Here is a 22,301-nt window from a genome sequence, read left to right as displayed (position 1 = left end):
AAAAGCGAGCTAAAAGAAAGTGATGATGATGTAGACCACGTGTCTACGTAACTTCGCGCGCTGCTATGAAGCTGTCACCATGATGCGAAATCACTCATTTTTATCAACTTCGGTAATTCATGTCACGGTTGCGAATTCAATCCGGACTCACGTCTAACGCGCTCACTGTAGCTTACGCTCCACGCTTTGTGCTTGCGCCGCCATTTCGTTCGTTCGCTATCTAACGGAACCAAAGATATCCTGACCGGTTATCTCATCGAACGAAACAAGCGCACGCACTTGTCAACCACCGTCAGTATGTCGGGGGAAAGGGACACCCGGCCGTACACCCGGCCGTCTTCCGCATAGGCGGAGAAAAGAAGCGCGGAGAAGCGGCCAGCGAAAAGCCAACGGGTTGAACTTGAACCTCCGCCCGTGCGGGAAGGGATGCAATCACGTTCCGCAGTCAAAACGTGCGGCCTGCACGAGTCCGCCCGGAAACGAGCGACCGAAGACAGGCGACGTCGTGCCGACCGCGAAGCGCCACACGGCATCGTTTCCTGCTTCTGGCACGGCCGGCATTCCGCCCGACCAAACTCCACGGACGGCCCCCCACCATGCAGGAACAGGTTCAGCGAGGGAGTCGTTACTCTCTCCGTAGAAAGGGGCACGGTCACCACAACAAATGCCCGCATAGACGTCAGCCGCGCCCGGAGGAGTCGAGCCTTTTTCGGAGTGCGTCTAGAAACAGGTGTTGCGCGTTGAAGACACCGCGTTTGCTGTAAGGGGGGATTCTATCACTGCCAACCAAACTCCAAAATGAGTAAGTGAAGCTCTCTTTTGCGACTACTTGGTCCGGCCTCTCTCCGACCTCGACAACATTCGAGCTTGTGAAACCGTAGCCTTAGGCCTAAACGCGTATCGATCGAACGGTAAAGCATCGTTCACTGCCGTTTTGTGAATCGGGTAGCTGATACAAGTGTGCCGTGCTAAATTCTGTTCGCTGAGTAAGTGTCTCGAGTGAAATCGAACAACGGAGTCGCCGACCCTCTGCGTGGTTCTGGAAGGACAAATACTTCCGACCCAGCCTACCGTAACGTTGGGCCAGCCGCCTGCGATAAAATTAGCTGGTTGTGACCCTGACATATATCGCCACTATTTTCGTTTGGCGGGCTGCGGTCTGTTTTTGCCGCATTTTTGCGGTAGACAGTGAGTGAAGTCGAAGAAATTTTTCTTTCAAGGAAATGAGTGCGCCGAGACCTCCTGGCGTCTCGGAAACGCCTTTGGCTGGACCCTCAGGAAACAAACCAGCTTCCGAACCAGGATGAGTTCCCCCTTCCGGATATGAAACTTGCATACAAAACAACGCGGTAGTAAACTCTGAAGCCAGGGTTTTATTCCAGGTCCTGACAGATTAGTTTTATTTCGATAACTTGCAATAATGATGTCCACGCCCGCACGGAGATGTGAAGATAGAGATTTGAAGATAGGTTGGGAGCTGGTAGAAGCATTTCACTCATAAAGCGTGAGAGTATATTTAGGGCGGTCGGTGTAAAGTGAGTTAGCGAACAGCTAGGAAAAAAGCGTTACTATCCAAAAACGTCAGTGATAAACAGAAGATCGACATTCAGCCCCAAGCCAGTGAGAAAAGCAGGAGTAATTCACATTCATAACAACCTGGGTCACGTAGGAAGCTGTAAGGCATTCACATGGTTACTTCGAACGAGCCAAAAAAAAAAAAAATGCAGAGATTCAGAGAAGTGTCTACTAATGCGTACCATTCTTATGCCGCTTTTCGTTAGTGTGAGTTCTTTAGAGCCAAATTTTTGGTTTTTCAAAATCCTGCCCGACCAATTATGTCCAATAACACTGTTATAACGATTACAGGTTGAACTTGCGCGAAACCTGCTTTATTGTGGAAATGCAGGGTATTTATTACATGGTTCGCTATTTTCAGTAATCATTTTATATCTTAATTTCTAATTTTTTCAAAATTTCGTGCGAACAATTATCTCCATTTACGCTAATATAGCAATGACAGGTGGAACTTCCGCGAAATCTGCATTATAGTGGCAATGCAGGGCGTTGTACCGTTCGCGGCTATAGGTTACTTTATATTTTTCGTATTTTTTTTTCATTTTTCAGAATTTCATCTCCATTTACGCTCTTATAGCGATTAATTTTGGAACTTTCGTGAAATCTGCATCATATAGTGGAAATGCAGGGCGTTACGCGTTTCACCATTTTCCGTAATTTTTTTCTTAATTTTTCAAAATTTCGTTCAACTATGTTATCTCCATCTACGCTATTATAACGATTACAGGTGAAACTTCCGCGATATCTGAATTTTTTAGGAAATTCAGAGAGTCACACGGTCCCGGCTGTAGGCGTACCCGGCAAAGAATGCTACGTAATAAAAAGCCCGTCCAGGTGGCCACGACCGCCGCTAGATACCAAGAGTTCCTGACCGGCGGCCATAGCAATAAATCAATGCAAATAAAAGTTGATCAATCATTCAAAAGGAATAGAATGAGTAAAATTTAACTCAGCGCCACAAATAATTTGTTTTGGGCTATTACATCAGCGGACAGATAAACACAGACAGTTTCAAAGGTTATCACTGAAGGATACAAAAGGGGACTTTTGCACTTCTCGAGTCCCTCAGTTCATTACTTCAGCTTCATATAAAGCGTACGATTTCGAGGTTAGCTCAGTCAATCAACAATCGCTTGACAAAATTGTTATATGCAAGGCATAAAGGCGTGTGGTTTGTTTCTAGACATTAAAACCATCATTTGCATTCACTTTGTTTCTGCAAACGCTCGCCAAAGAAATCGAACAGGACGGATTTTTCATTCGTGGCTAGGAATCGCTGCATGGAATGCCTCAGATCTGTTGTGTAAATATGTCTTACGGCTCGTCCGAAGGAGATGGAACTTATTTATTGCTGCAAAAGGTTGCACTACAAGCGTTCTGTATTCTTGGATATTTAACTTTCGGTGTGGCCTAAAAAATCCCAGGCCATCTCCACTAACGTGAAACCTGGGGAGGGGCGAATCATGCACTGTATAAGTGTATTCTTGGCGCCTTGGCGTTTTTGTCCACGGAGGTGAAACCGTTGGGGGGTGCAGGTATACAGCTTTGCTGTAAAAGTCTCTTGTCTTTGAAGCAGGAAGCTCCCTAGCGCGAGGCGTAAACGAGTTTCCTGGTGTTTTAGTACCGTGACTACATAACACGAACGACGATTACGACGGCGACGACGGCAGGAGACGCCAACAGCCCCAGCCCTTAAGGGACTTCGCCCGTAAAACCAACGTTTTTAGATTAGGTTGTCTAAACGTTGGCTAAACGTTGCCTAAAACTACCCTTTCGGGACGTCAAGCTTTGAGTCTGCAAGGGCGTTTGACCGTAGTGCTGAGCACGGCCCAGTATAATCACAAAAACAAAAACAGTTTTCAGAGTGGGGTTTTACGCACCGGAACTGCACCTGGCCTACAAGGCTTAAAGGACCCATGAAGACAAAATACAAGTTGGATTCATTAAAAAGATTGTTTTGTCCCCATAACAATGGCACCAATTTCATCGCAAACGTCGTACAAATAATGGAGATATTAAACAAAACAAGTGAAGCAGTGGCGAATATCTACCCACTTTTCTATGACGTCACAGAATCTTGTTTGTGCGATTGACGGCTGCCGGCCTAAACCATCGCTAAAACTAATGACTGAACGATTTTACTGGGGCCATTAACTGCGTTTGATCTCATCGCTTGAATGCTAACGTGCAGTTAATACCCGTGTCACACGTACACGAAAAATGACATTAGGCGCTTAGTGCCTGAAATTTTAATGCCATTATTTTGCTGCTACACGCAAAAATATAATGCCATTCGCTATGATTTCATTTTTGGTTTAAGGATTTCCGCACAACTCATTCGTCTTCACCAATGCCTTAAATCTGCCTACTCTCGAACGCGACGAGCAGCATGCAATGAAACTCTCGGCACCAGTGTCGACACAGAACGTCGCTGAATTTCGAAATAAGACGAGTTTTTGTGCACTCTTGGTGGCGAAGTTCTGAAGAAGACGAAGTCACTCAAACAGCGGCAAGACGCAAAACATCCTGTTAGGCCGGCTTCAGACTGTTGGCGCAACTGTCGTAATAACTTTGAAGAATTACGTCATTTTACGTCTGAGCCAACGTAACTGCGTGATACGCCGTTTTTTTACGTCCACAGCTCACGATATGGCTGTTACGTCGGTGGTGTGGACATAGCCTGACTAATCGGGTTAAAATTTTTGGATTTGGCTACCTCTGGCAGGCGACGACAGCATCTGAAGCCACTCTTAGAAACGGCTCACACATTATTTAGCAAACACTATTTCACATAGCGTTTTCTTTCACCAAAAGCGTTTTTAACCCTTGCAATACGCTTTTCTCTACGTTAAAAACTTCTAAAATACCAGTGCATTTCTCTTTTGGGTCATTATCGCCATCGCGCCTAGCACAATTAATGCCTTTGCGTGTTCGTGTGTAGCATGGCCCGCCAAAATAATATCATTCGGTGTCTTAAGGCCTTAAACACTTTGTCATTTTTCGTGTACGTGTGGCACGGGTATTAGACAACAAAAATTGTTTTAGTGCTGACCTATATGACGTCACTCCCGCCCGTAACACGTCACTTTAGCGCGAAATTTGAAAGTTTTTCAGTACTTCTTGCGTTTTTTTCCCGGTTAAAACACGCCTTTCGGGGCCTAGATGGAGCTGAGTGAGACACTGAAGCATAGTTCTTTCAAATTAAACGAAGTTGTAATTGTATTTCGTCTTCATTTAACGGAGGACTTGGAGATTAATTTCGATTAATGCTCTGTAGCTCTCAATCTGTAGTGGATCAATGTTCTGTAGTTCTCAATGCAACGTATACGTACCTGGGAAAAAAGGTTGTCGCTAAGGCGACTCTATCATTATGCCTAGATTCATTTAAATGTTAGAGTGAAGCTGTAAGCGTTACGGAATTCGCGTCTGCTGACGTGGCCGTCTATGAAGAAAGCACGGTTAGAAAAAACGGCTGTAACTCTTGTTTTATCGAAACTGCTCCGGAACAAAATGAGCGTTGGCCGCTAGTATGACGCCAACAATAAGTCGAGTTTCACCTACTTTTCACCATTACGTAGTTCGAAGTGAATTTAAGTATTTTGGGATTCCCGTCTGCCCTAAGTACATGGGTTCCTACCGGGCAGATAAACGGACAGTCCCATGCTTGTCCGCTAGACTCAAACTCTAGCCCTTCCAAGTTCAATTAATTGCGAGGTATGCTCGGCCAGTTACGCTCAGCCAATTCAGTTCTTTCAGCCAATTGCGAAGTACGCTCACTCGCAAATGAAAAAAAAAATTACACCATCTTCCCATAGGGGAACCCTGAGTAGTATGCGAAGCAGCCATGGGGTCGACTGAAGTTCCCATTAGTTTTCAGTTCGTCGTTTCCATTGACGCTCAGCTTCGCGTGCCTTGGTTGCATCAGTAGCTTCTTGACGTAGTTTGAATGAGTGAAGTACATAAGGCGCGTTCGTAGTACATGCTCCCGTCGCGGTTTGTAGCGCAATGGGAAGAGCGCAACGTACCTCTCGTTGCGGCCAGTGTCGTGGGATCGAAACCGGGCGCCGCCTATTTCTTTTTTTGTAGTGGACTGCGCTGACGTCAGCCAGAGCGCTGACGGGGCCGAAGAGACGCGCATGCGCAGTGGGGTGCGGACGGCGGACAACAACAAGAACGAGGGAGGGAGGGACACAGCCCCGAGCATTTAAAACAAACGTGTTTTGTTTCGCCCACTGCTGCGCCAAGCTTTGCTTGTCATCCTTCTTCACAGAGTGTAAGGGCGCTGAATTTTAAAGCGAAAGCTACTCATAGACCGGTAGGTCGACCGAGAAATTCTGATAAGATCTCTGGACACACGGCGTGGACGTGAAACCTCGCGTCCATTGTGTCGAAAGGGCTACTTGAAAATCGCAAAAAAAAAGAACGGTTTTAAATTATGGCCATACACTCGTCAATCGTGAAGAAGGAGTACAATGGTATACCTTTATCTCGTAAACCACTTATCGGCACGCATTTATATCGTCCGTACATGCTTTTGCTTATATTGCGCGAGAAATCGTCGCAGGGGTTCGTTCAGTTTTGCGATTTGGATCTTTGAAGAAGTGGACACACTTTTAGCGAAGGGTTTGACGCACTTGTGACGCAGCTTTGATGTGAGAAAGCTTTCGCCCTTCTCTCAGCTTTTTTTTTGTCGGAATATATACTAATAAAGTTTTTTCTAGTATAAATGGTGACGTTTTTTTTTTCTAATATAATCGAGATAATAACCAATCCTGGTGGAATGTTCAATATTAGGTTAAAAACCCGATCCGGCGGAAATCGAAGTATCTGTTCTAAAGCAGAAAATTGCTGTTTTTGGCCCCCACGCCCCCTTAACACGGCGAAAGAAAAATAATCAAGAGCTGTTTTATCTTCGTGAAGTGGGCGCTGCAAACAATACTTTTATTGCGAACGGGAAAGCGGTCTCCGGTGGGAAGCACTTCATTCACTGATTACTGTCTGCTTACAGATTGTTGTATTGTTTGTAAAAACTGTGAGATGACGAAAACTCCCAGTACCAGCGATAATCGCGATGTACGGGCCGAAATGCGCGAAATGGTCAAAAGCATGACTCACATAATCGAAGTTTTTGAGGATTTTAGAACAGAGTTGGCTGCTGCTGTCGAAGAAAGCAAGGAGATAAAAAAGGAAAACGAGCGACTGCGGCAGCAATGCCACGAAAATGAAAAACGCCTCAAAGAGTTAGAAAAAAAGATGTTGCATAACGAGCAGTATTCTCGCCGTTGCAATCTGGAACTGAAAGGGGTAAATGAGACTGATCCTGAGAATGACACGGAGTTAGTTGCGAAGGTTGGCACCGCCATCGAGGAGACAGTGTTGCCTGAGGACATTGAAGCGTGCCACCGCGTGCCTACGCGTAATGCGGAACATCGTCACATCATCGTCCAGTTTAAGAGCCGCCAGAGACAAGAACAGGTTCTGGAAAAGGCTAGAAAGAAGCGCACCACTAATGGCTCCTTGGGGCTATGTGGTGAACCAGGCGTGAATGCGGATGGCTCTTCCCCTTAGATAACAGTGCTCCTGTCTTCGTAATGAACACCTGTGCCGAAGCCAGAAACGCTTACTATCCTTGGCCATTGCAAAGAAGCGAGAAAACAACTGGCGGTACGTATGGACCCGAAATGGCAAAATATTGGCACGGAAATCTGGTTGGTTGTAGGGTTTAACGCGCCGACGCAACGCAGGCGATGAGGCGCGCCGTAGTGATTGATTGATCAATTGATTGTGGGGGTTTAACGCGTCGACGCAACGCAGGCGATGAGGCGCGCCGTAGTGGAGGGCTCCGGATTAATTTTGACCACCTGGGGATCTTTAACGTGCGCCGAAATCTCGCACACACGGGCGTTTTTGCTTTTCGCCTCCATCAGAAAAGCGGCTGCCGCGGCCGGGAATCGAACCCGCGACCTCGTGCTCAGCAGCGCAACGCCTTAGCCACTGAGCCACCGCGGCGGGTAGGCGTGCCGTAGTGGAGGGCTCCGGATTAATTTTTGACCACCTGGGGATCTTTAACGTGCGCCGAAATCTCGTACACACGGGCGTTTTTCCTTTTCGCCTCCATCAGAAAAGCGGCCGGCGCGGCCGGGAATCGAACCCGCGACCTCGTGCTCAGCAGCGCAACACCTTAGGGCACGGAAATCTGATGGGGCAGATTGCATTCACATCGACTCAGTAGATGGCCTATCTAAAATTTCGTAGGCCATAGTACGTATCACTCACATGCATAGCTTGTCTCGTCGGCGTGATGTCGGCGTCTCATAACGTCCTCTATCAGGAATTCGTGCAACCGCGATGTATTAAGTTGTGTGCTCGTGCGAAAAAGACCCCCTCTCTTATTCATCTCAACACCCGTTCATTAGTAAAAAATACGACCATTTTGTTTTCTTCCTTTAGCAGTTTTCATTTAGATTTAACGTCATTATGCTCACGGAGACTTGGTTAAATTTCTTTAACAAAGCACCCACATTACCAGGTTACAACTGTTTCTCTGCCAACCGCAGCCATTCGCGCGGTGGGGGCATCGCCATCTATAATTCTGGCGACACAGGCTTTTTCGAGGAAGTGCCCCATTTCTCCTCAGTAACAGAAGATTATGAAGCTCTTTGTGTGCAGCAACATGACGTGCTTTTTTCTGTGTTGTATCGGCCTCCTTCAGGTAACACTGAACAGTTTAAAAGCTTTGTAGATGGCCTACTTGAGTATGCGCCCTACAAAAAGCCCCGGTTCTTCCTTGGCGGAGATTTCAACATCGATCTTTTTGGCCACAGCTCATGTCCAAACGACATGATTCACCGCATTGCTGCTTGCGAGTTTAAAAACGTTATCCAAACACCAGACTCGTGTAAGCGTTACAAGTTCCTCTATTCTCGACCTTCTTATTACTAATTATAACACGCCTGTTACGGCAGCGGGCACGATTAACTCTGATTTAAGCGACCATTGCCCGGTGTTCCTACCCTACTCGGAATGCGCATCACGACGTAAACCGATAGCTCCTAAGATTAGCTATCAAAGCATCACTGATTGCGGCCTGGAAAAGTTCCCAAACGGTATACTCTTCAGCAACTGGACACCAGTTATGAACAGCACCAATGCGGACGATGCCTACAATTCTTTCATGACCATATTCACAAAGCACTACAATACTTGCTTTCCAATAAAAACTTTCAAGTCCCCAAGGCGTCTAAGAAAACCCTGGATCAGTGTTGAACTTATAAAAATGATTGATGAAAAAAACAAACGTTATGGCTCATTCTTAAAAACACGGAGCATTTCAACACTCGTTTCCTTTAAGAAAATTCGCAACCGGGTGACCGCTGAGCTGCGCAAGGCGAAAACCATTTATTACTAGAAGCTATTTAATGAGGCTCAAAGTTTGCGTCCAGACCGTGTCCGAAAATTATCAATGATGTTCTGAATGCCCACACAGTGCCAAATGATAAATTTGAAATGATTGTTAACGGCCAGGCGCTGAATAATACTGCTCTCTGCGAACACTTCAATGCTCATTACATCAACGCCATTCCTAGTACCGTACCTCCCAGTGTTTCATCGTACCGTGTTCAGTGCGACATTCCTGATACCGCGTTCTTGCAGCCAACATACTTTTCGGAAGTGCAACGCACTTTTGAGTCCCTCAAAAATAGCAAAGTGTCGATGTTGACAATATACAAATGCGCCTTGTCAAACATGTTGTCGACGTCATCTGCTATTACCTAGTTCATATTTATAACCTTGCCCTGCAAACCGGATGCTTCCCAGCTAACATGAATCGAGCGAAAGTGTCGGTTATATTCAAAGGAGTAGACAAGAGTGATGTCGCCAACTACAGGCCTATATCGGTCCTTCCAATCTTTTCGAAGGGTCTAGAAGAAATTATTTTGTCCCGCCTGAATGCTTTCTTTCTAAAACACCAAATTTTGTCTGAATGCCAGCATGGCTTCCGGAAAGGCTGTTCGACCGAGTCCGCCCTCTTAGCACAAAAGGAACTAGTAATAAAAAAAAACATTGAAGCTAGTAGACTAACTCTGGGAATATTTGTTGACTACAGCAAAGCTTTTAATGCACTAAATCACAATATATTGCTTCAGAAATTGAATCAGTACGGATTTCGTGGGGTGCCGTATTCACTTATGCAATCTTATATCAACGGACGTGAACAATGCGTGGCGATAAATGGGTATCAGTCGTCATTTCAACAAATACGGTGCGGTGGTGGTGCTTTCACAAGGAATTTTTAGGCCCTTTTTAATTTAATGTATACGTGAATGACCTCATTTGTATCGATAACCGTTCACAGTTTGTCTTATATGCTGACGACACGAGCCTGTTTCTGTCCTCAGATAACGTTACCGACTTGTTCTCTGCTGCAAATGCTGTTTTAGATAAACTGGGCGAGTGGTCCGAAGCAAACTGCTTAAAAATTAACACACAAAAGTCAAAAGCTATCTTGTTCACACCAAAAAATAAACGTGTATCCGTTACGGAAGAGCTTTATCTAAGTAATTCTAAAATCAATCTAGTAGAGCAACACAAAGTTTTGGGGGTGGTGCTTTCGCGTCACATGAGCTGGGATGCACACATACAAATGTTGGCCAAACAATTATCTTCTGCTGTGGGTGTACTGTATCGGTGTGGGGAGTTCCGACTCAGTATCAAACTTCAAATTCACAACTGTATTTTTAGATCACGTTTAAACTCTTGCACGTTGGCTCGGGGCACTACAAAAAATATATTACCACCCTATTGTTGTTAGAGAAGAAGGCCATTCGCTGCATTAACAACGTACACTACCTTCATCCCACTCGAGCACTTTTTGCACAGCATAAATTAATAAGGATCGATAATCTATACGATTACCGCCTGCTTTTCCAATTCCACTTTTCTGATGCTCTCAATCAGCAGTTCCTGAAACGATTATCTTGCCTAACAATCCGGACCCAGAATTACTCAACTCGCAAACCTGATATGTGGCTAGTACCATTTCCCCGAACTAATTACTTTTTCCAAGCATTGGCACATAACATTCCGTCCATATTAAACAGAAACAGCGTCGAATTTTCAGGGCGGAGATTTGCGCGACATGCCCTTCGTGATGCTTATGTCAATAGGTAAATGTTGTGTACAGAGTTTTATTTGCATATTTTGTCTGTTGTGTTGAATGCTTTTAGTAAGTGCAAACTGCGGGAAACGTTTTGTCTGCGATTGCCTGCTCCCCTTCTGTTGCAAATTCAATGCTGCTTTTACACAGATGTTTTTTTTTTAAATAGACTTGGAATATCACGTGAGTTCACTGCATGCATGCATGTCGTCGAACTTTATATTGGGCCCCCTGGCCCCGTCAAGCTGCGTCTAGCAGCTTTTATGACAGGGTGACCTTCAACATTGTATTGTTGAAAATAAAGGTTGATTTGATTTGAAATGTAAAATTTAACAGAATCGAATATAACCTGTTCTTGGTGTTAACGCAACAGAGGCAATATGTTACGAATTCTATTATTAATGCTGTATTTATAAAACAAAAGCGCTGTCAGCAAATCTTGCCGTCGGCCGCAAAATGTTTTCATGAAATCCTAGTTTCGGAACGAGTATTTGTTATAATGCAAATTTTAGACTTTGTCGCTATTTAATCTAATTGGAAATCAGGATTTTTGATATTTGACTTTGGTACGTTGTTTTGTGAACTTCGCTCTGCGCGTGTTTTTGTAACCTATGTGCAGCTTTCCCGCTCATGGCAGTCCTTTCAACAGTGATCACTCTGCAATTTTTCAGCGAAATGAAAACTTCTTTTGCACAGCTAGGGTGAAAACTTGATTTGTGCACAGTTTCAAGTCGCGCACGTTGCGCGACTAGGTTCCTGAGCCATGGAAACTATCCCATAAAATGCATGGGCAGTAAGATTTGACAGCGAATTACACAAAAAAATATTCAGAATCCTGGAAAGTTCTTTTAGTGTTTTCATCTTCACGTTGACTTCTGGCTTTATGCCAAATATCACTTTCCTAAAGTGGTTTTGCTAGGTTCCTGAGAGGTTGGAATTTTGAGCGAGAAAGCTGGGTATGAGAACGAAATCCGCAATTACAGTGCCATAATCTTTTTGCTCGAGGCCGTATAATGCTCGCTTAATCTTTTATTTTCTTTTTTTTTTTCTGCCGCAGATAAGCTCGTGGGCATAGCCGTCCTTTCCATGGTGAGTACCCCGCAATATTCGTTGGTTCAAGTGTTTGCCTGTTTAAAGTTCGCTTGGTTTCGGGCTCAACAAACGAAGGTCGATGCGAATGGCGACTCTTACAACTAAAATACATGGCGACGCCTCGGGTCTTTCCAAATTCCTCAATGCACTATTGGGCGATGCGCGGGCTGGAAGGAATATCCAGACCATAACTTCGATCCCCATCCGTGACACGTAAAACCGTTTCGCATTTCTACCTTTTTAGATACAAGGCAATGCAAATGCGCGCCCGCGTTGTTCTTGCTGGGTAGGATGCGTGTATATATGTCCAGGATACGCCGATACTGCGAACAATGGCGGTTTTTGAAGATGTCACGGACCTCGTTTTCGATCTTGTTTCTAACGTGGTAAATAAACTCGCGCTATGTGAGCACGATATTGCTTTTTTTTCCCCGCAAAAAGCAGGCAATGCAGAATTGCCCTGCAATGTTTGCCACCACTTTCTGGCGTTTATGTAATATTGCCGCCATCTTCTGCCGACTTTGCACTTCACGAAGCACGGTTTTCTGCTGTCGATCAGCTTACTTTGTGCTCTTCGGTAATATATATATCGTCTGCTCCAGGTGACGGCGGCAATTTTACAACCACAGTTTTCTGCTGTCGGTCAGCTTACTTTGTGCTCTTCGGTAATATATATATCGTCTGCTCCAGGGGACGGCGGCAATTTTACTTTAAGTTGAGAAGATAGATCTAGTGTTGCCTGCAGCGCGCTTACTTGCTATCGTGTTTATGTGTGTTCATATTCAAGGCGACATGGAAGTGAATTTAAGAATGTTGCTTGTGTTTATCTGCTGTTCAAATGTTTTTTTTTGTTTTTAAAGTTGGTTGTGAGCCTTTGTTTGTTTGTAACGGGTTGCACTAAAAAAACACAACCCGACGTTCGCGGCCGCCACGCCAACTATCACAACGATAGCACACTTGTTTAGTGTCTTGACGAGATGTCAAGGAGATTGGAGGAGCTGGTTTTAAAAGACCATAAACTTAAAATGAGTGCGCACAGACGGACGTGCAGAACGATAGCAATGACCTATAGACCATTTTATTTTCTTTGCCCTGGAAGCTTCCATTTTATCAGTGGGCTGTTCTAGCGGCCCTACAGTTGGCGCACTCGACAGGAATTTGTAACTGCGCATGCGCAACACAGCCCAGAATATGCTCTGATCTTATTAGAGATTAACAGATGAAAAAGGTTTATAGAATCCTTGTGCGCACAAGTTGCGTTGACCAGTCGAACTTCTATAACCCGAAAAACTGGAGGCATAGTATTGACACATAGTCAAAAATGACACAGGGTCCTTTCAGTAAATAAAGTTTATTATGACAAACTTATGCTCCGCATTCTGAAGAAACAATAGCGCAAAAGACGGGGCAAAAGGAACACAGTGAACAGATGGTCGCTATAGCGAACTTTATAGCCCACTTTGAAAGTACAAGTGTCACTGAAGCCGTCAACGAAGTAACGTGTGCAGTAGAGCAGTGGCGAATGGAATGCTTGCATTTATACGGGATTTCTCTCAGTTTTCGAACCACACCAACACTTTTCACTGAGATGATGCAGAAGGCCAGCGTCCAAGGAGAGCTTTCAAAGATATAGATCCGCAGTTAAGCCAGTGGATATTTCGTGCGAGGTGATTTTCTGCCCTGCCTGTGGACCGGACACTCTAGCAAAATGTGCTCAACTGTTTCGGGCAATCTACAGTTGCCACAACCGGCATTTGCGATGCCGGTAGGATGTAGTGGGTGCTGCGTAGTGGTTGCCTTATTTGATTATCTACACGAAATCGGCGTCGCAGAGACAATCTAGAACTTCTAGAACTTGTGAGATCATGTGGACTTTTACGTCACCCACGCAAAGCTTCATGCTCATTTTTTTACCTCTCCTTTTGCTGCAAAGCCGTATATGTCTCAACCCCCCCCCCCCCCCCCCCCCCCCTTTCAGTTTTCATTCCGGTGAAGCAGATTTACTCGGCGCCGCTCCGGGTCTCCTCCTCGCCACCGCCTACCCCTCTTTTACAACGGTTGTCATAACAATTATTTCCCTCGCCACCACCGATGCCTCTTTCATAAGTTTCGCAGTCGGCTGACAGCGGCCGAAGCGCTGTTATCAGATTATTGCAAAGAAGCAACCCCAGCGCGAATGGCTGTAAAGCCGCCCGAAAGCCGCCGCCAACGCCGAGAATGTAACGGCGGCCGTTGCCGCTTCAAATTACACCTCGCCCACTAGCTGCGCGCCCCAGCCGGTTGAAAGCAACTTGCGCCGTCGAAACGCCGGCGCGAGCACATTATTCTTCTTTAGCTTGAAAGCCATTCCGAGCAATACTGCCGCGTCGGAGGCCCTCGTTGACCAGCTGCTCATAGTTCTGGCGGAAGAATAATAATAGATCTTAGTCTGGTCGCTTATAAAGTCCCCCTCTCTCCATTCGCCCGTGTATTTCACGCCTAATTGGGCGCCTATACCCCGTTGCCGGTTTACGCGTGCACGCATGCACGCATAGCAGAACTTAATGCCGCTACCGATGACACACCCATTGCGGTGGTGGGAGAATTAAACGTGGCATTGTCACGGCTAAATGAGCCCTGTCAGCTGTCCTCCGCAATCGAGCGGTTTGGACTGGGTCGGTGTGTTGCACAGGCCTACGACTGGGCAGCGACAGGGACACCCACGTGTGTGTCTACTAGTATAGAGGTCGACGCCCTCGAGGGGTTAACTCGTTATGGGACGGGCGCATGTCGCTAACTTGGAGGAAGAAGAGCGGAAACTGAAGACGCGTCAACTGGAAGAGAAGCGTGAATGGGCGCAAAAACAATGTAAAGCCGCAACCGCAGCCGTTGCCGCCTCAACTTCCAACTGGTCCAGTAGCTGCGAATCCCTCCCGGATGAACAGCAACTGGCCAGCTTGAAACACCGACGTGGGCCAATATCACTCGTTCAGCTTAAAGGGCTTAAGAGCGACATGTTCGACAGTATCTTTCACTTCTAAGCGCCCGCGCGTGACCGGTTGCCGGTTTATGCGTGCACGGCGGGTTGGGAGAGAACGGCGGGGGGGGGGGGGGGGGGGGGGGGGGGGGAGTGGTGCGGGCACGCAAACATATAGGTTTCATACCCTTACTGATGACATGTCCGTTGTGTTGGCGTGAGTTTTAAATGTGGCCGTCAAACAGCCCAATGCGGCCGGTCCGGTGTCGTCTGTGGTAGAGTGGATTGGGTTGGCGCGTTACACAAACAGTAAGATGCGTACGACGGGGGAGGGAAAGAGACAGCTCTACGCTTGTCCGCCAGGGTAAAGCTCGGGTATTTTCCTAATTTCATACTAGGAAGTGTGCTCAGTCGTAAGTTACAAACGTCTTTTGTTTCGTGCACTCCGTGGAGGGCGTGCTGCTTTGCAGGTCATCCTTCTTCACAGAGTGGAAGGGCACCTAATTTCTTCCCCTCTCTCTTCCGCCCTACTTCCTTTACGGCCTTTATTCCCTTCACCCCATCCCCGCAGAGTAGCATGTAGGCGGGAACATGCCGGCAAGCCTATCTGCTTTAATCTAATAAGGAGCTCTCTCTCTCTCTCTCTCTCTCTCTCTCTCTCTCTCTCTCTCTCTCTCTCTCTCTCTCTCTCTCTCTCTCTCTCTCTGACCGATCGGCAGCAATGCCGATCAAACAAGAACAGTCTAGGTTAGGAACGAGACATGACACCATTTTCTTATCAAACAAAATTGCCCGGTGTGGCATAAGGTAGACAGCACAGGATAAGGCCTAGTGCGTGACACTAAGGATAAGGACTGGTCGGTTGCGGGGTGGGATACATGTGCGCCCCGTTCTCTGCAGGTGGCGTGCGTGGTCGTGGGCGACATGATGCGGAAGAGCATCGTGTTCGACGCGAGCACGCCCAAGGTGTTCTACTGCCCGCAGGAGAAGCCGCGCGCCCTGGACAAGATGATCGTCAAGGCGAGGCCCGTCGAGAAGCTGTGCGAGTTCGAGGGCAAGGGCCTGCCCAAGGGCTACAAGTCGGACTGCTACAACGACGTCGACGAGTCCGAGTACGCCTGCGCGGAGAAGCAGCGCATCCTGGTGGGTGGTCTCGAACGGGAAAGAACTCTGTCTGGTTGGGCCACGAATTATTCACAATTAGACGAATTATTCGTCTTCTGTCTAAATTTGTTGCGCTTTAAATTTGCACTATGGAGTACCAACTAGCTCGAACCCTCACGTTGTTAGGTTATTCACAAAGACTCGTCGGCACGATTCTCGTCGGTGGTCTCCTTCAGCGTTCGCTGAAGGAGATCTAAATCTCTAAATCGCTGGAGGATAATCTAAAAGACGACCGGCCCAAAGCTGTCCCAGATCCACGCACGCGCACTGACAACGGCCGCCTGTTGCCCTCTTTATGAGTAGGCTTCACTGAGCAACGCGCAATGTGGGAAAGCCAGCCTACAAAGACCAAGCTTACACCGATCTCCGTAACGTCTGCTTCACTTGCAAAAACAAATGCATGGCTAGGAAGACATTTCCCTCGGGCACTAAAAAAAATCTTATATCAAAATATGAAGTGACGGAAGCGAGCAGGTGGCCGAAGGCAGAGGGCGTGCCGAAGAGCGCGGCTTTTCTCGGCCTACTCACGCAAAAAAAAAAAAAGAACAGGAAGTTAGCCCTTAACAATCCCTTTAACAGTCCTGCAGGCACTGCAAAAACAAAAGAAAACAAGGAATACGACGTAAAACGCCAGGTTGAGGGGGTAGATAAGAAAACCTTTTTGTATGACGGAAGCGGGAAACAGAAACGCCCTTGTCTAAGGGTTTAAGACCGTTTCAAAGATCTCCAGGCGGTATAAAATAATCCGTAGCTTTTAAGGTGCGCCTCACGCAGCTTCGGCGCGTGTAAAGCCAACATTGAAGCTTTTAAGTTATTCTCACACTACTCAGTAGAGATTAAGAAGAAGAAATGGACGTGAGCAGGCCATGTAAACGAAGGCACGATAACCGCTGGTCATTAAGGGTAACAGAGTGGATGCCTAGAGAAGGCAAGCGCTGCAGGGGGCGGCAGAAAGTTAGATGGGCAGATGAGATCAAGAAGTTTGCGGGGATAAATTGGTCACAGTTGGTACAGGACCGAGGTAATTGAAGAGTAATGGGAGAGGCCTTTGCCCTGCAGTGGGCGTAGATAGGCTGGTGATGATGATGATGACTGAGCACGTAAGCTGCAGATAAGCAGTAGCGGCGTTTTCTGTTAACAGCACTGCTTTTGTGCATTAGTCCTGTCAGCTCTTAAACGGAGGAAACGCGGACGTTTCTGTCGCGACCCTTGTTTTAAACGTGCGCTCGGAGGCCCGTCGCAGTAACGTTGATTCGGCCTGATATACACCGAGACAGCAGTGGCTAGCACTTACCCGCACCACACCATTTTGCGCCATGTGGCTCTGCGCGTACTCCTAGTATACTGTACTCCTGTACTCAGTTAGTGTACTCCTCAGCGACCGTTGTCGGACCTCCCACTGGCCTCGAAGAGCTTTCGCACAACTTGCCATGTTCACTACTAACCCCGACCACAGCTTTTTGTAGTGCTTTACCAGGCCGGATGTCAGATATGCGCAGTGTGCGTCTTTCATTCCGCGCGTTCCAAGTGAGTCTCATGCTTGTAGAAAATGCGGAGTAGCAGCTGGAAGCTTACGTCATGGCCATGTATGATGATGGCGGGTGTTTCATGGCTCCAAGCCAAATAGCGCATCATGGCAATGTAGCCTGGAGGACTGTGATCGTGCACGTTAGTTTCACTAGATAAGGTTACAGAGTATCGGCGCTCTTTTCTCCCATTGTTCCGTGCAGCCGCCGTGAACATTTGTCAAGTCGCACCACGTGACATTTTTTTAATACTGCGACGGGTGCCGCAATTTTGTGTTTATGTGTTTTTGGTCGGTCATCTGTAGTTGCCTTAGCTTGCCCCATCCTTTCCCTGCGGCTGCGCGCGACTGCCGTCGTTCCGAAAGCGAATCGAAGATAGCGCACTTCGCAGCATTTCATCTGCAGAAGTGCGTCGAAGATGCCGTCTTTGCTGCGTCTTCGGCAGTGTTGTTTACGAGCGACGATCCGGTCGCAGTTAGCGGAAAGTCCGTAGATGCGGCGATCTTATAACACTGATGAACACCTAAATGGCCGCCGTTGCTGTTTTGCGTGCTTCAGTGACGGTGCTCTGATACCTTATCTGGTGACACGAGTGCACGTGATTCTCCGGACCTGGCTGGCGTGAGGGATTGGGAGCGTTTTACGGCTCAGACGGATCGTTTCTGCTATAGGTTAAACCGCCTGCGCTACTCACTTGAAGCCCACTTCCCGTACTCTCCAGGGCAGGTCGGATACGAAGCTGCCGATGTATTCCTCCGCGCCTTGCGGCAAAGTAGTTCGCTATTTCTCATCATGTTGCTCAGAAGGCGCGTTCTCTCTCTCTCTGTTTTTTTTTTTTTCAGCTCCGGATCAACCCGCCCAACGAGACGGATGCGACAACCGAAGCCGCGACCACGGCCAAGCCTTCCAAGAAGAGCAAGGCCTTCAAGGTGCCCAAGAACTGAATCTGAACGAAGCAGAGACTCGGCACGGCGGCGCAGCCACCAAACGCTTCAATGGCAGCTATTTTGAACACGTTTATAGGCTGTTTTCACCGCGCGCTATTTTTGTTCAGGGTTTGTTTTTTTTTTCTTTTTCGCTTCGGCCATGGGAAGGAAAGAGGCGCGGTTGGTAACATAGAGTTTCCTACTATATATATATACTAGAGGGAAAGCTAGCGCTACAGTCGCGGGTCGTCGTGGGCGCCTCCATTGCAGCTGGCGCCGTTCCTCGACTACTTGGCTTGGCTAGCCAAATGGATTCTGTGTTGTCTCGAAGCCAAAATCAACAAAAAAGGCTAACATCGTTTTTTTGTTCATCTTTCATGAAGCTTCTAAATAATCCCTGATAGTTAAATCTTTCTGGAGCTTCAATTTTATATTTACAAAACAAATTCGGTTAATATTCTACAGTAATATCGTCGCATTTTTGCAGCCAGAGGTCTGCCTGTTCATGAGCCATGTCGAGGACAAGTGGAACGTTCCTGCCCGATACATGACGGAGCGCTGGCCGAAGCACGGTTCTCCTTGACAGTGGCGCTAAATTTCCCTTTGGTATATATTAGTATGAAACTCTATGGTTTATACTTTATACGATAAGACTTAGAACGTTGTTCGCGCAGCTTTGAACCTAAACAGTGAAGGTTCCGGCCAGTTCGTAATCCATAATGCTCACAACGCAAAAAAAAAAAAAAATGACAGAGTAAAGATGTTTTTTTGGTTCTTTACTCTGTCCTTTATCTGTTTTTTTTCGTTCTGTGAGAATTTCAGCTTTGGACGTTAACGAGTGACGCGTATTCGAACACGTCTCCGCGTATTGAACTTCAACTTTGTCAGGTAGTTTCTCATTGTGCCCTGCGAGGTGCCATGAATCATTTGAGCCTCTCCGAACCACAAATAAGACCACCTCGAATCCTGTTCTTTTTATTTTCTAAACGAGAGGGTTCAGTATGAGCTAAACTATTGAGATGAAAAAAAAAAACAGGACTCCTGCAAATGCTACATTTTGATAACAAACGGCTCGATTGGGAATTCACAACCGCGCAATAAAGATTGTTGTCACTTAATTGCCTCTCAAGTGTCATTCCCTAGCCCGCTTAGTAAAATATCCGAGCCCAATGCAAGAAAGAAGAAAACGGGCGCAGGCAATAAGGAAGAGTATGTCAAAATATTGCCTAATCATTACTGGCAGCTTCTTGGCCAATCCCCCGCGTGGGTATGCGCCATGATTCAAGGGTCCAGCCAACCAACCGACCAAAATATTGCGCGCCGTTCGATCAGACGACGACATAATGCGAACTCGCGTTTCTAGACTTCCTCGAATACATCAAAACTGAGCCCCCCCCCCCCCCCCCCCCCCCATCACTGTCGACTCTACACCCCCCTCCCCAGGTTCTCGCACTCAGACCACTGGCCTGAATAAAAAAGTTTTACTGCTACTACTCGGTGACACGTGCCAAACCCAACAAAATCAACGAGTTGCCTCCCTCGTACTCATTTACCGCAAGTCCTTGCGGGTTTATCCATGACGGCTCAACAAAGCCGACAGTATGTGCTACAGATGCGCAAAGGCGAAATTCGGGGCACAGACTTTTGTTGGGTGGAGCGCCTATATTCTTAAATCAAGCTTTGAACGTCCATAAAGAGAAGAAATTCTTATTAAACCTTAGGACATCTTAGGCCTGATTCACACAGCCGTCACCCTCTACGTCACGTTAAAAAACCCCGATGGAGACGTAACGGAGTAGCGTTCGCACCGGAGCTCTCCGTCAGAGTACAGCGTGGTCGGCCTAGTCATCAGTTTAGCCTATAGCGTGCTTAATCTGAAAGCGAAGGAAATGTCGTGATGTATGATACAAGGTGACTATAATTGCTTTACTGCAAAAATAAATAATGGCTTAGATTTTTTGCGTGTGCTCACTTTCCGCTAAATTTCGCCGTAAAAATTTAAGTTTTCTGACTCGCTGGTTTACCGTGGAGAGTGGGCCCGTCGCGTACACGGAACGGAAACATAGAGCTCAGCTTCCCGACGGTTCCGTCATGGGCGACGGTGACGTGACGGTGACGGGACGGGGTAAAAAATGGCTGTGTGAATGATGCTTTACGCTGCCCTGGGACTTCTCAGGGAAATTACTCAGGCCTATCAACTTGCCAGACGCACGCTCCCGCCGTCCTGCAAAGGATTGAGTAGGGAGCAGGCAGTCCTCAAAAGCAACTCCAAACGAAGACGGTCCCGAGCCCCTACCTAAAGAACAAGATGTACCCGGAGACATACCCGGATGCCACCTGTCGGGTGTGCCAGAAAGCCCCAGCAAGACTTGAGCACATCGTCTGGGATTGTCTCGCATACCCGGATGAATCAAACACAAGAAGGATGCCGCCTGCCTTCGAGGAGGCGGTGCGGACTGAAGATCAAAGTCTACAACTCCAGCGAGTCATCGTGGCGCTGGCCAGGCAAGGGGACCCCGGCGACCCGGTGACGGGAAGCGGGGGAACCTAGCCGGGTGGCTACATCTGCGGTGGCCACTCCGGCCAAGTCATGAAGACCTAAAAATAGGTCTTTATTCGCAGGCCACAATGAAGTTTCCCAATCCAATTCGAAGCGGTTGCTAATCCAACTCCTCGCTTCACCGTACCCTTCGAGGCTTCTCGTCTCCCGGGCGCAGCATTACGCCAGCCAACAGTGTTCGTGGCGTGTTGTGTGCGACGGAATCGACCACAGTAAAACTACTCTTCTCTGCTCTTTCCTCACCGTTGTGGTCTTTACTTTTCTCTCTCCTATCCTATTTCCCCAACTATTCCCGCGTCCGGACTGTGTTAAATGAAGAGCTCCCATGAGACCTCAATAATATCCCCATTCTATTTCTTTTCCTTCTTTTTTTAAAAACAAATCACTTCCCCTTAATTGCTTTTTTCCCTGATTTTTTTTCTGGTTGCTTCCCCGTGTTCGCGCTTGCGCTGTTTCTGTATATATTCTTTTGTGAGTGTGGTAAAAGAGTTAAGTTGATATCCAGCGCTAGTCCTGTGTAGACTTTTCTTTAATGTCCCGTCTCTACAGCGCTATTTTAACATGTTTCACACGCCTCTCCTCCCCGGATGCGTCAGCTGATTGTCTTCGCGATCTGTTGAGGTGCTCTTTACAACTACTTGCTTTTCTAGCGAATGGAAGTTCCAACTGGACAACGCGTCCAAGAAATGCGCGTAAATGGAAATTGTATTTGTTACTGCACTTTATGCTAAACAAACGCTTTTTGAGATAGTGTAAGTGCCTGTCTACGAGGCCCCTGCAGCACGTGTGTCAACTTTTACTCCAGTTGAAATGCTTTTAGGTAGTGGCCCTTGCATTAGCTTAGAATAGATTCAATAACGTGAAATATCCAAGCCTAATAATAATATGTTATGTGCATCATGAAACTGACTCGAAAGATTTTTTTTTCTTTTTATAGGTAAGCTTAGAAGATTAGGCATTGGTTGTATGGTTGGGCCGTCACACAAGATACATTATTTATGTTGCCAGGTTTCATTAGGTCGCAATTAATCTATTTAATAGCAGCTTAAACAAAATCTCAACAAAAGGAAACCAGAAACTAAAACGGTATCATGCAAAACATGCAGTGCTATTCTGGGTTGGGGGTAACTATAGCTTTCAGTATTTACAAACACAAAGAAAGTAGTGCAAGTGTTCATGAGTATCACCATATGGCTCTTTGCCCTTTAAAATTCCACATCCCCCTCTCTCAGAGGGAGGAAAGAGGAAAATAATGTGGGCAACTTACTTGCTCCAGCAAAGCCATGGCAGATTTAACGCTTTAAAGCCATGATTTTTTGCAAAGAAAACCAATTTCAATATGAAA

At 46.8% G+C, this 22,301-nt stretch overlaps 1 protein-coding gene across 1 annotated transcript; it reads left to right on the top strand.

Annotated features, from left to right (window-relative positions):
* The first annotated feature begins 639 nt into the window (after nt 1–639).
* Nucleotides 640–18,595, top strand: LOC144163113 (uncharacterized). The gene is made up of 4 exons (XM_077693921.1): nt 640–802; nt 11,790–11,821; nt 15,681–15,923; nt 18,313–18,595. Exons 1-4 carry the CDS (start codon nt 799–801, stop codon nt 18,412–18,414), a joined length of 381 nt encoding a protein of 126 aa, XP_077550047.1. The 5' UTR covers nt 640–798; the 3' UTR covers nt 18,415–18,595.
* Nucleotides 18,596–22,301: the final 3,706 nt, after the last annotated feature.

The sequence above is a fragment of the Haemaphysalis longicornis genome, unplaced genomic scaffold, assembly GCF_048455015.1.
Source record: "Haemaphysalis longicornis isolate Haplotype H1 unplaced genomic scaffold, Haemaphysalis longicornis Haplotype H1 scaffold_12, whole genome shotgun sequence".
NCBI classification, from domain to species: Eukaryota; Metazoa; Arthropoda; class Arachnida; order Ixodida; family Ixodidae; genus Haemaphysalis; species Haemaphysalis longicornis.
The sequence above is the reverse complement of the archived record's forward strand: the minus strand, read 5'-3'. Positions and strand labels throughout refer to the sequence as shown.